Raw genomic sequence first — 13,370 nt, 5'->3', positions numbered from 1 at the left:
TTTCTCTTTAGATGCCTGTCCTTTTTGGATACTTTGTAAACTTCAATCAGGATTTCTTAAAACCTCTAGGTAAAAAGGTGAACATTTTGTTACAGGAAGGGCTGGTTCCAGAGTCATTAAAGAAGCCAAGATTGCCTGTAGCTGAGCCTGCTAGTTACAGGCCTATTTTTAATTTACCAACTATTGCAAACACTTGGTAAAAGCTGTTCTCTCTCAGTTGTGGGGCTTTCTGGATGAGAACCAGATATTACACCCCTGTCAATGTGGGTCCCCACAGGGCCATTCTACAGAAGCCTCCCTAGCAGATTATGTATTGATAAAAATAGATGGGGGGAGGATTAGTAATATTAGTTTCATTGGATATATCTGCTGCGTTCATCTCTTGTCAAACACGAGTTGTTATTGAAGCAATTAAGTCACTTTGGAATTGGTGATATTGTGTGGCAGTGGTTTTGTTCTCTCTTAAGCAATTGCCAGCAGCAGGTGAGGATAAGGGGAACAACAATCAACATGGAGACCAATTACAACTGGAGTACCACAAGGCTCTGTTTTGTCACTTACCCTTTTTCATTTCTATTTACAATCTTTATGTCTTCTCATAGCTTCTGTGAGGTATAAGTTAGATTTTATGTGAATGATCTGCAGATATATTAGTTGGTTCAATGAAGTCTGTCAACTACAGTGGAATTACCTGCCTATACTTTTTTTTTTTTTTTTAAGTAATCTTAGGCCTCACAGTGAACTTCTGTAGTTTACTTAACCCATGGCTACTGACTGAAGGGATATCCTGATTGTGGCAATGACTTTGTGGTTATACAAAGAAAAATTATCCAGATTAAGCAACTGTTTGTACATGCAGAATAAATTTTGTTGGGAGGAAAAAGACCTCAGAGGTGTATTGATGCTTCTGCGTATATATAAACGGTAGCGGCATATGCTCGTATATAACCACCTGTCTTAATAAAAACAAAAAAACCCCCCAATCCAACCAATTCTTTATTGAAAAAATATTTTTACTTATCAGGCAAATTCCTTATTGCTTATATTTTGATATTTTTAGAAACTGCAATTTTCTTTAAAAACAGCTTTTGTGAAGCAAGGTAGGCTTTAGAACAAGGTTTTTCCTTTCCTTGGCCGCTGCTTCTCTTTAACAAATGTCTAAACAACAGACGATGACCAGCATTTCGCAAAAGCTGCTTCAGAATGACACAGAAGCAAGTTTGTTCAAACCAAGTCAACATTTCATCGGAGCAAGCTGCTCTAGTTTGAGACTTAGAAAAGCCAGCGCTAGTCCCTGGGAGTGAGATACAAAAATTAGATCAGCTATTGGGGATCTGCCAGGTACTTGTGACCTGGACTGGCCACTGCCGAGACAGAATACTGGATTCGATGGACCTTGGTCTGACCCAGCATGTTCAGACTGAAGAATATTTTTTTTAAATAGTCACATTGCCTTGATTGTAACGTCTGCCTGGGGTGGATGCAGAACCAACTCACCTCTGGCTTGTTGTTTGTTTTTGTTTGACTGAAAATAATAAAAACCATTACACCTTAAATAGTCACATTTACAATGAGTTATTAGAAAATTTGTGTATTTCTGCATCCCATTCAAAACTAATGCATGTTTTCCAAATGGTGTGTGTGGGGAGAGGGGGACACCAATAACAGTCCTGTAGTGGCAGGATATCAGCCGCAAAAGTTTTACTTAGTGCATTCAAATGTTTGGAATTAACTGCCACTCCTATCACGTGACGGGGTAAGGTCAGATCGGCGCCATTTTGAAAAATGGTACTGACCAGGCCCAGGGCTAGAGGGCATCCCGGGCCCCATCGCAGAATTAGCATCAAATTTTGGAGGTTAGGGGGTCAGGATGTGGATCCCACTGAACTTCCAATGCTTTTTTTTTTTTTTTTTTAACTACATTTGGGGGATGGGGGAGGGAGGGGGCACTATATCCCCCCATGTTTTTGATTCATTATTAGGATGGGGTGGGATTAGTTGGGGCCAGTGACAGTAAGTTTTTGGAAAGAGGGTGGGCACTCTTTATTGAGGACAAGGATAGGGAGGCCACGATTTATTGATTACAGGATTCGGGGGGGGGGGGGGGATCCATTGCCAAGGAAATTATTTTTTAAGACTTTGGGATGGCGACCCCGAGTTGAACCAGGGCTCAGCATTGACCCCTGCTCACCTTCTTCTTTTGCAGGACACTTTTTTTTTTTTTTAAATTTTGCATGGCCTTTTAAATATAACACAGGAGTCTCGGGACCCATGTTAGGGTCCCAGGGCTCCTACGTTACATTTAACGCCACACATGAGGTGGTGGTAATTTATCATGGATGACCACTTTCTTGGTCATCTGTGATAAATAATTCACATAAATTGCCTACTAATGAGCTGCTTTGAATGCATTTGCATTATTCATGCATGCAAATCACATGCAAAGCAGCTCATTGTAATAAGGGAGGGAATCTGGACAGGGCCAAGCAAACTATCATGTATATCGTTGCAATAGGGCTCTTTTGTGCGATATATGCTGTTTAACGTGAATTAAAGCCCTACCATGTCTTCATGCATCTCCCAGTAAGTTTGTACCTGAGGCAATGGAGGGAGAAGTAACTTGCTCAAGATCACATGGCATGACAGCAGAATTTAAACTCTGGCTTCCCTGACTCACAGCCTGTTGCTTTAACCCAGTGGTTCTCACTCTTCTTCCCATCGTGACACACCTGATGGATAATGCTCACATGTGTGACACACTGCTCATTATAATCCATGGCGGAAAAAAAAAAAAAAGGCCCCGTATTGCTTTTCTTAAGAATGACACAAGGGAAAGATAAGTACTGTCTCCGAATTGAAATTACATAAATAGTAAAACTCCCATACCAGAACAGCACCAAATTCCAGCATTCATACAGTAACCACCTTACCTAAGAAAAGGCAACACTGAAAATATTACAGCAGGCCTTAAAACACCAATACTCCTCCGCCGGACCTCCGCCAAGAACCTTGCCTTATGACATTCAAAAAGAAGCTAAAGACTTGGTTATTCACCCAAGCGTTCCCGGAGAGCTAAGACCCGATGAATTCGATGACCTTATAGGCCCCGATCCATCTATCACACTGTACATATATTTTTGAGTTGTATTTTACTTCAGCTAATTGTCTATTTGAATGTAGTCCATTTATTTCCCTTTAAGTTCTTTATTCAACTTGTTCCAATGTATTCTGCCTCAAAGGCGACAGTTATAGTTCCTTGTAAACCGGTGCAATATGTATATTTTACAGGAACATCGGTATATAAAAATTAAAAATAAATAAATAAATAAATATTAGGAAAACAGAACAAGCCAAGCTGCTATAGAGCCCGACACAGAAACTACACGCCAGCAGAATACCTCACCTCAGTCACATGTGCAGACCCTCGCCTAACAAAGAATAAAGAGACCATATAAAGACCATATAAAGAGACCATAACAGAGAATAAAGAGACCATAAAGCATAAACTGCAACAAGCCAAAGACTCTGCATGCAGTGCAACAAAGGAAAAAGAGAAACACCACCTCATTAAACAAATCACGAAATACAAAATCAAAAGCAATAAAACAATAATAAAAAGAACAGATCATTTCAAAACAGTTGATGAATGAAATATCCAATAATTAAAAACTCATAAAATAATAAGGATAAAAAAAATGCTATGCTCTCTATACCTGGGAACATTGGATTTCCAGGTACCCTGATATTGTAGTGAATTAGCAGGAGGAGGGGACTGGAAGGGAGGGGTTTTGCTTACAACTTTCTCCTCTCTCTCAGTCACACACAGATACACATAGTCTTTCTCTCTCTCACGTATACACACAGGTTCTTTCACATAAACATGCTCTCTCTCTCACTTACACATATAGGCTTTCAATCACACACTTACATGCTGTGTCTCTCTCTCACACACAAAGGATCTGAAACACACACAAACAGATTCTCAATCACACAAACAGCTTCTCAATCATACACATAATACAGGCTCTCATCACACACTTACATACATGCTGTCACACACACACAGAGCCTCAAACACTCATGCTCAGTCACTCTTTCTTTTTTCCCCACCAAAAAACAACTGGTGGCAGTAGCAGCCTCCTCCTCTTCCAGCCACTGAGGTCTCGAGAAAGGAGTCCAGTCAGCTGCAGAGGCTGACTATGCTTCTCTTTTCACTCTGGGCCGTGCTGCATGCTCTTGTAATTTAGCATGGTTTCTTCTTCCTGCATGCGTAGCTTCTGCACACCACTTCCTCTTCCAGGCCATGGAAGCAGAAAGAAGAGACCATGCTGCTAGTGCCGCTGTCTGAGTGCTTCTTCCAGCATTCCCTGCCGCATTCCACCTGGGCTATCAGCATTTCAAGCCCAGGTGGAGGAAGATTTCACATATCATTGGGGCAGGGGGAGGCAGCTGGGCCAGCGGGGGATCGGGAAGTTTGGCAGCACATTGGTGTGTCATGACACATTGGTTATGAACCGCTGCTCTAACCACTCCATTTTTCCATTCTGCAGCTATGGTTACAAACCTAATATCACAGGGTATGGATGCATTGTATTTCCAAGAAGGCTGGGGTGGGTAACCTGAATTGAATGGCCATGGTTACAGCTCTAACAGCAGTGATGATGATGCTGCATTAGGCTTCCAAGAAGGCTGAGGTAAGTGACAGAGCACCCCTGATTATAAACCATAAAAATGTTCTTTGTAGTCACTTCGGCAAAGCAATCAAGTTTCTTTTGAAATATTTTCCTCTTTTGACACCCATGTTTGCCTACGATCCTATAACCCATTGATGAAAACAATATATAAAAATAGAGTAAATTATGAAGAAAAAATAATCATATTTACCTGGCTCCTAAATAATTGTTGGTTGGTGCCTAACTTTTCTAATTATTTTTGCAACTCTTCAATTGCCTAAGCCATAATAACTCTACAAAATAATCTATTAAAGTGAGGTCTATACTAAGCTGAACATTTCATTGCAACACAAGTTTTGAGCCACTAATACACACTGAAAGAAAAATCAGGCTTCAGAAGGATTCTAGTTGTGTTCAGCAGTTACAGATCATGTGGTGTGCTGAAGCGTACAAAGTAGCAGGTTAGTTTATAAATCCTTGAGTACTACAGTCTGTGCTGTATTCTGACAATACAGGTAGGGTCCTTCATTTTCAGTTTAAACCAATTTTCACCCAAAAATTCCAAGTTTTTTCCCCAAAGGTGACAATCGGTTTACACTGATTTTCACTCTAATTTTAAGATGATTACAAGAGCAACTCGAGAGCTGTGAATGCAGCATTTCAGGGTCTCCCGCCACTGCCGGAAGCCAGTGTGTGCCAAAGCACGTGCTCAGTTTCAAATTCTGGCTCCCTTACTTGCCCTCTCCTATTCAGTGAATGCGGCGTTACAAGTCCTGCCTTCCCCGACGAGCCAAAATGCTTACTGGCTGGTGCCACCAACGAGGCGTTTGAAGCGGGGGGGCCCCCCCCCCCTCCCAGCCCATCAGACCCACTCCCTGGTAGGTTCCCCGGTCCCGCACAAATGCAGACGTGCAGTTTCTGCAGAGCACTGGAAAAGGGAGGGAGGAGGGGCCTGGAGCCGCAGCCACTAAGGATGAACGTTGTTGCCATGCGGTGGGAGAACAGAGGGAGAGAGAAAGGAGGACAAGCTAGGCAGGGGAAAAGGGGAGAGGGGAGATGCTGCTGAGTGGGTAGGTGGGAGAATCTTCTTAATACTGTTTTACTGTCCTGGTTTCTGTCCACCAAAATTATATTTACCAGGAAAAACGATGAGTCTTTTTTTTCTTCTACTGATTTTCTTCTGTTTTTGTTCTTGTTATATTAAACCCTGATAAATTCCTGGGAAAATGAAAATCCAATATAAACTGAAAATGAAGGTCCCTAAATATAGGGCATGAGCTACTCAATGCAAGTTTCTCATTAGACAAATCAGCCAGGTCAATGTCCACATAAGCCTTCTGTTACCTAGGGCAAAGTCTTCCCTGTTGTCTTTAGCCAGGACCACGGCGTGTTCCAACACCTCAGCGGCTTCTCTCTGCACGAGCTGTCGCAGGCACGCTGTGACTGCTCGCCTCAGCAACAAGTAGGAGCTGCAGAGGTTCACCTAGAGGAAAGAGCACAGCTTGCAAGGTAAGAGGCCAGAAGCGGAAATAGTGCATCCTCAGTTACAACATGCAGGGGAATGGATTTCGTTTGCGCATCACGGGTATAGTTTACACAGAAAAAAAAAAATTATTCTTGAAATGTGACCTACTGTTTGAAAGGGCTATACAATATATTTTTAGATTAAGTTTACTTCTCTTCTATCCTCTACTTTACAGATAACCCTATTACTCTCTAATGCCACTGGGTTGGGGTTACTAGATCTGTGTACTGTGAGCTGTACCAGGCAGCATCAGAGTGTGCAAATAACCTTCCAGGACATTCTTTTCTTCTGTCCAGTTAATTTCCTTAACTTACAGCATCATTCACGTGCCCACAGCAGAATCATTTACAGTGCATTCACAAAGTATTCAGACCTCTTCACTTTTTCCACATTTTGTTATGTTACAGCCTTATTCTAAAATGGATAATATGCATTTTTCCCCTCCTCAGTCTACACACAATACTCCATAATGGCAAAACAAAATCAGGTTTGCAGAAATTTGTGCATATTAATTAAAAATAAAAAACTGAACTATCACATTTACATAAGTATTCAGACCCTTTGCTATGACACTCAAAGTTGAGCACAGGTGTATCCTGAGCATCCTTGAGATGTTTTGCCAACTTGGAGTCCACCTGTGGAAAATTCAATTGATTGGACATCATTTGGAAAGGCACACATCTGTCTATATAAAGGTCCCACAGTTGACAGTGCATTACAGAGCAAAATCAAAGCCATGAAGTTGAAGGAATGGTCTGTAGACTTCTGGGATACAGATCTGGGGAAGGGTACAAAAAAATTGCTGCGGCATTGAAGGTCCCGAAGAATACAGCGGCCTCCATTATTCTTAAATGAAAGAAGTTTGGAACCACCAGGACTCTTCCTAGAGCTGGTTGCCCACCCAATCTGAGCAATCAGGAAGAAGGGCCTTGGTTAGGGATGTGACCAAGAACCCGATGGGCACTCTGACAGAGCTCATGAGCTCTGCTGTGGAGATGGGAGAACCTTGCAGAAGGACAACCATCTCTGCAGCACTGTACCAATCAGGTCTTTATAGTAGAGTGGGGTCAAGTGGAAACCACTCCTCAGTAAAAGGCACATGACAGCCTGCTTGGAGCTTGCCAAACGGCACTTAAAGGACTCTCACAGAGCATGAGAAACAGGATTCACTGATCGGATGAAACCAAGATTGAACTCTTTGGCCTGAATGCCAAGCATCATTGTCTGGACAAAACCAGGCACCGCTCATCACCTAGCAAATACCATTCCTACGGTGAAGCATGGTGGTGGTAGCATCATGCTATGGGGGTGTTTTTCAGCTGCAGGAATTGGGAGACTAGTCGGGATCGAGGGAAACATGAATGGAGCAAACTACAGAGATCCTTGATGAAAACCTGCTCTAGAGCACTTTGGACCTCGGACTGAGGCAAAGCTTCACCTTCCAATAGGACACACAGCCAAGTCAACACAGGAGTGGCTTTGAGACATCTGTAAAAGTCTTTGAGTGGCCCAGCCACCACCTGGACTTGAACCCGATCGAACATTTCTGGAGAGACTTGAAAATAGCTGTGCATCAATGCTCTCCACCCAACCTGATAGAGCTTGAGAGGATCTGCAGAGAAGAATGGGAGAAAATCCCCAAATCCAGGTGTGCCAAGACTGTAGCATCTCATGCCCAAGAAGAACTGAGGCTGTAATCACTGCAAAAGGTACATCAACCAATTACTGAGTAAAGGGTCTAAATACTTACATAAATGTGATATTTCAGGTTTGTTTTTTAAATGAATTTGCACAAATTTCTACAAACTTGATTTCCCTTTGTCATTATGGGGTATTGTGTGTAGATTGAGGAAGGAAAAATGTATATTATCCATTTTAGAATAAGGCTGTAATGTAACCAAATGTGGAAAAAATGAAAGTGTCTGAATATTTTCTGAATGCACTGTAAGTATTTGTCGTCTATTGAGGCTGACCATGAAACAGATGTCTAAGTTACATTATTCAGTCATTAACTTTGTTAATAAATGGTGATTACAGGACCCTGACTGCATTGATGGCATCAAAATCTGCAAAACAGGGCCAGCCTGGTAGTTCAGTGGTAGTGCACTGCCATGTGGAAGGTCTCTGATTTGATCCTTGATTCATGTCTTCTACTCCCTGGGTCAGACGACATGGAGGATGCTGCAGAGGCAGCATTCAGCCTCTGGTAGGGAGGGAATCATGGTCATTGATTAAGGGTGACCCCTAATGGCTGAATTCATGGCCTACAATTGCAGGGCTCTGGCAGAAGCTCTGGTGCAGGGTACCTGGCCAAGAACCTTTGCAGCAAATAATAGACTATATACATAGGGTGGGGAAGGGAGCAGAAAGGGGTAGGGGGAAAATAAAATAGGAGAAACATCCCTGGCTAGTTGTGACTGAAAGCTCATGGAACCAGGATCCCAATCCTGGTTCCGTCTGAGCAGGAGGCCCAAAGGAGGAGGAGGAAAATTGTTGGATTAAAAAAATTTGCAAAAAAACAGAACATTCCATTCTCTGCATTTGACAAAGATTCTGGGTTTTTGCACTGCAATCAGAAGCACAAGCACAAAATAAGGGGGAGAGGGGAGACTAAATAGTCTTTAAAAATACCTTCTTCAGAATCTATAGCAAGATGGAAAACAATATGATCGCGGTTTAATGGCCTTGTTTATCATACTTTTAAGCCTACATGGAACTTCTGTTTAAAAGGACTGTGCCAGCTATTTAAGTGTAGCTTCTGAGAACACACTGTTGTTTCATGAGGCTATCCTAATACTTTGCCTCTTTTCTTTCCAGCTAAAAGGGGATACTGAGCTAGACAATAATTTGTGCAGATCTGGAAACATGGATATTCAGTACATTCCCTTCCAGGGCTGCAACTAGGCCATAACAGCTATCATAAAACCCAGAAGGATCTGCAGACCTTGCAGACTGAAAATGAACACTTCCCCCCATCTTAAGACACAATGGAAACGTGGGATGCTGAAAATGAGTGCTTTGAAGCAAGGCATGCATACACATGGAGCAGTGCGTGCCTGGGGCCCAATGTACGAAGCTGAACAAATCTTTCCGGCTTGTCAGTGGGGGTCAAAAGGTAGCACAAAGACTTTGAGGTAATGACTGCATGTAGCCGGACATGCTCCGAATTGCAGTTTCCAGCCGACTGAAAATACAAACAAAAGCCAAAACAGTCTTGCGAATAATATTTAAAAAAAAAAAAAAAAAAATTCACACAAGTTTCAGATTAAAATCACAAGTCTATGATGTGAAGGGGAAAAAATACACAGAAAGCAAAGCAAACACCAATTCGCAGTCACTTCAGCTATCAGAGAATATCACATCTTCATAGCAATGAAGGAGTTCAGTCTAAATGAATCACGTACAGGAGAGCTGCAAGGCTGAAAATCATCCAGTCAGGTCTAAGAGCACTATGCCTGCTTTTGCGATAAACTTGTTTGGGTTGTCATGCTTATAACATGCTTTGCAGGCTCTCGGAGAACGAGGCAGCAGCAGAACCATGAAGCAACATCAGCTGGTGTCCCTCTTCTTGTTGAGAAGAGATCCTAAATGGCTTTGCTGTTGCCACCTTCCAAATAGATATTCAAGGATCTAAGGCATGGCCTTGGACCAAGCTGGAGAATATGAACAAGCGACTCTCAAGATGGCAGATCTCTTTTAAAAGTACGTAACATGGATTGCGTGCCTTGACTGCAAAACAATGGGAAGGACACTTATCAACCAGTGACATCACCATCACTTTGCATGCTGCAGCTGTTCATCCAGCTTTGTGGACTAGATTCACAACAGTAACAGGATGCAGAAAAAAAATCACAAACAGAAAACACCACCACAAACTCCTCAAGATTTAGAGGACAGAGACCTACCAATACAGTATTATCCAACAAGATCTCCTGCACAAAAGAACAAGAAGATAGGCTGGTCATGACGGAACAAAATACAGGTTTATCCATTTCAAGGCTCTGATGGAAGAGGACTAGTGATACACTTGTTATGTGCATTCTAGTAGACCATGTTTCAGACATGCTAAACATTTACGATTCTTTTACAGTAAAAGTATATATAGCACTGATTCACACTGTTACCATCTTCCTGCTACAGGAAATGTAAAACCGAAGTTTTAACATGGGGAGGTACCAGCACAGGGCCTGATATGTACTTAGGAGCTGAAAGATGCTAATAAAACAGCTTTTAAGTAAAGAGGTCTTTTTACCTGCAAAAGGTGCTCTATGATAGCTGATTTTTCTTCATTTGCTGTGACCATTGATTGGTACACGACAAAAGGAGTCACCAACTGCATCTTGTAAGCTGCATGAGGTTCTCAATGCGACTCCTTGAACCACCCCCAGAAGTGCTAAACTGAGTGGCAGCTGTGGGAGACCAGCACCAGAGGCAGCAGTGGTGAAGGTCTGAGGCTGAAGGCTAAGAGAGCATGTGCAAACCACCCCTCCCCCCTGCCAGTCCTAGGTGACCTCTGCCAAAAAGTCATCCTATGGTAGCTGATGACGATATGATGCTCCTGCTCGTGTTCCCCAGGACTGGGAACAGCCACAGAACTGCATGCCTGCATGCTGCAACTTCTGCCTGCTGGCTGCTACAGCCGCTGGCACACAGAGAGGCTGTAAGGAACTAAGGAGCTGCCTGCCATTGAAGGAGGGACTGAGGTATCCCTCCATCTGCACATGATGCCTTTCCCCCTGCTTGCATAGAGCAGAAATTGGGCTAAGACTCACCCTGCTCTCCCATCTTTACCTTTTTCTCCCACCTGCCATCACGCGACCTTAAGTATGAGCAGGTATTAAAAAAAAACAACTACATAGAGTTCTTTGACACGGTGTATTTGGATTTCTTGACTCTTGATCAGTGAAAGATTGGTCACCTCTGCTTCACGACTTTTGCTCCTCCTTAGATCTCTGAACAGCCTTAAGCTCTTTTCCTTTCTTCCTCCCATTATATTCAGAGGAGGTGGAGTTTAGCCAAAATATTAACACCTTCTGCTCAAGTTCGAGAAACCCACTGTTAATACCGTATTTATACATTCTCCCTGATGGAAGCCTAGAGCAACATGACAAGACTGTAAAATAGTGTTTAATGAGCTATAATTTTGCCTATGAGTATTCTTTTAAAACTCCAAAGAAACTCAATTGATATATGAGGAGCCACTTTCTACTTTAAAGAATTTTTCAGCCACTAAAATATGATGTTTATTTAGATATCGTTGATTTTTACATCATATATTTTGCAGTTTTCAAGTTGTAATAGAAACATTTTCAGGCACCATACTTACGCACAGGCTGGGGACAAGGCTAGAAAGGTTGACGTGGCGTGGAGCAAACATGTGAAGCTGCTGAAGGCAAGAAATGGCTTGAGCCTGGACCAGGCAGTCAGGGTTCTCCTGCATCACAGCACACCCTAGTAAGCAGGAGGCTCTTAGGCTGGAGACGGAAGCGCTGCTGCCTGCAGTAAATTAGAAGGTACAGGTGACATTTTCTGAACAACTGCTTTTCTTCATTTTTCTTTTTTTTTGCTTGCCTAGATGAGACCAATCAAAGCCTGCTCTCCAGTTCTCTACACTGCCACGTTGATAAAGGGTGCTAAAACTGAGGATTTCAGGCATTCATTTATGATCCACAATTGTTTTCCCTCTCTCCACATTTATTTTTGTAACTGGATGGGGCTCAATTAATTGTTATCTGTTGGAATCTACTGCGTTACATGCAAAATTTAGCTCAGGTTTTGGATTGGTCTTCAGGTTCTCACTGAAGACCTTGATGGAGCCAGCCAGTGGTTATCCCTGTAGAATGGTGAGTGGGACTTCCCTCTGCAGGTTTCTCTTTTATAGGTTTGTGCTCCAAGGAGAGGTGTCCAGATTACCTATAATGAACATATGTTTCTAAAGCATCATCATTCTTATTCTCCCTATCTATACCCCTTCCTTAACAGAAAAAAATACATTAGAACAGTAGTAAACTGAGTACAGGATTACAGAGAGGGATGCACAAAGAAAAAGCTGGGAAACAGAAGGACAGGAACAATTTAAAATATGACATTGTTCTGGAACTCTATAAAATATCTGTAGATAAAAAGTTAAATGCAGTGTTAAATCATTGTACAAACACTGAGCAATAGGAGAAAAATCACGTTTAATTTCATTGTAATTTTCTCTGTGAGTTGGGACTTGCAAGCAGCTGCCTTTTAACCCCCTCATTTAACCATCATGGATCCACTAAAGGAGATTGACTCCCTTATGGACTCCTCAGGGGCGTAGATGGCTATTGAGCAGAGAATAAGGGCACTTGCCAAGCTGCCAAATCATGAAAAAAAGGAACACTACATACCCACCCCCCTCAGGAAGAATTTCAGCTCATCAACTAAGTCAAACAGATCCTTTAAGCAGCAGGGCCAGCAGATCCTTAAAGCAGCAGGGCCAGCAGATCCTTAAAGCAGCAGGGCCAGCAGTATGGTCAAAAATCATTGTGATGTCCCTTTCTGTATTCAACATTTATTTAGCAGAGCAGCACAGGTTTGAAATTTGTGGAAATTCTTCCTGCTCAGCCAGTTCCACTATTTTGCATCTTAATTAGATTAGAATGCTGCTGAAATGAGCATCACAAACCCTGTTAACATCATTCCGATGACTACAAAGTATGAAAAGACAATGGGTTTAAAACAGACAATGGATTTAAAAACAAGGTCTGAACCAAATAAAACAGAAAGGGAGGCTCTAAAACTTGACCAATGTGAAAATGAACAGAATCAAGACACAGAGAGGGGATTTTTTAGAGGACTGTAGGATTTTATACTATTTACAAGAATGGCAGAATGGATACCGTTGCCTCTTTCCCACGTGTTCCCCCCATTGAGACATCTTTATTCAGCCGTCGCATTGTAATTAGATTTACATTCAGCACAAGGAAAATGACAAGCCGGCAGCAGGAAATCGAGCAGGTAAAATTGCAGAGAATTTTCTAAAACAGCTCCAGGCAAAGCTGTTTAAATTGTCCCTGGAGCTGAAGGAAAAAGAGAGGTCTTATTCTAGACAGAGACTAAAAGGGTTCCCGGAGTAGAGCTCTGTGCAGTGGGAAGGCCTGAGCTCCCCAATCACAGCTACTCAGTCTACAAAGGGTGGAGTT

At 42.3% G+C, this 13,370-nt stretch overlaps 1 protein-coding gene across 3 annotated transcripts in view; it reads right to left on the bottom strand.

The window, feature by feature from the left end:
- Positions 1–13,370, bottom strand: part of HEATR5A (HEAT repeat containing 5A) — a 285,493-nt gene that overhangs the window by 103,688 nt on the left and 168,435 nt on the right. For all 3 annotated transcript variants that reach the window (XM_029598984.1, XM_029598983.1, XM_029598985.1), the window contains exons 21-22: positions 11,525–11,694; positions 6,018–6,156 (exon numbers count right to left, since the gene is read on the bottom strand). In XM_029598984.1, coding sequence (XP_029454844.1) covers positions 6,018–6,156; positions 11,525–11,694 — 309 coding nt within the window. The remainder of the gene's footprint in view (positions 1–6,017; positions 6,157–11,524; positions 11,695–13,370) is intronic.

The sequence above is a fragment of the Rhinatrema bivittatum genome, chromosome 4 (genome assembly GCF_901001135.1).
Source record: "Rhinatrema bivittatum chromosome 4, aRhiBiv1.1, whole genome shotgun sequence".
In the NCBI taxonomy this organism is placed as follows: Eukaryota; Metazoa; Chordata; class Amphibia; order Gymnophiona; family Rhinatrematidae; genus Rhinatrema; species Rhinatrema bivittatum.
This window is presented reverse-complemented; position numbering and strand designations above follow the sequence as displayed.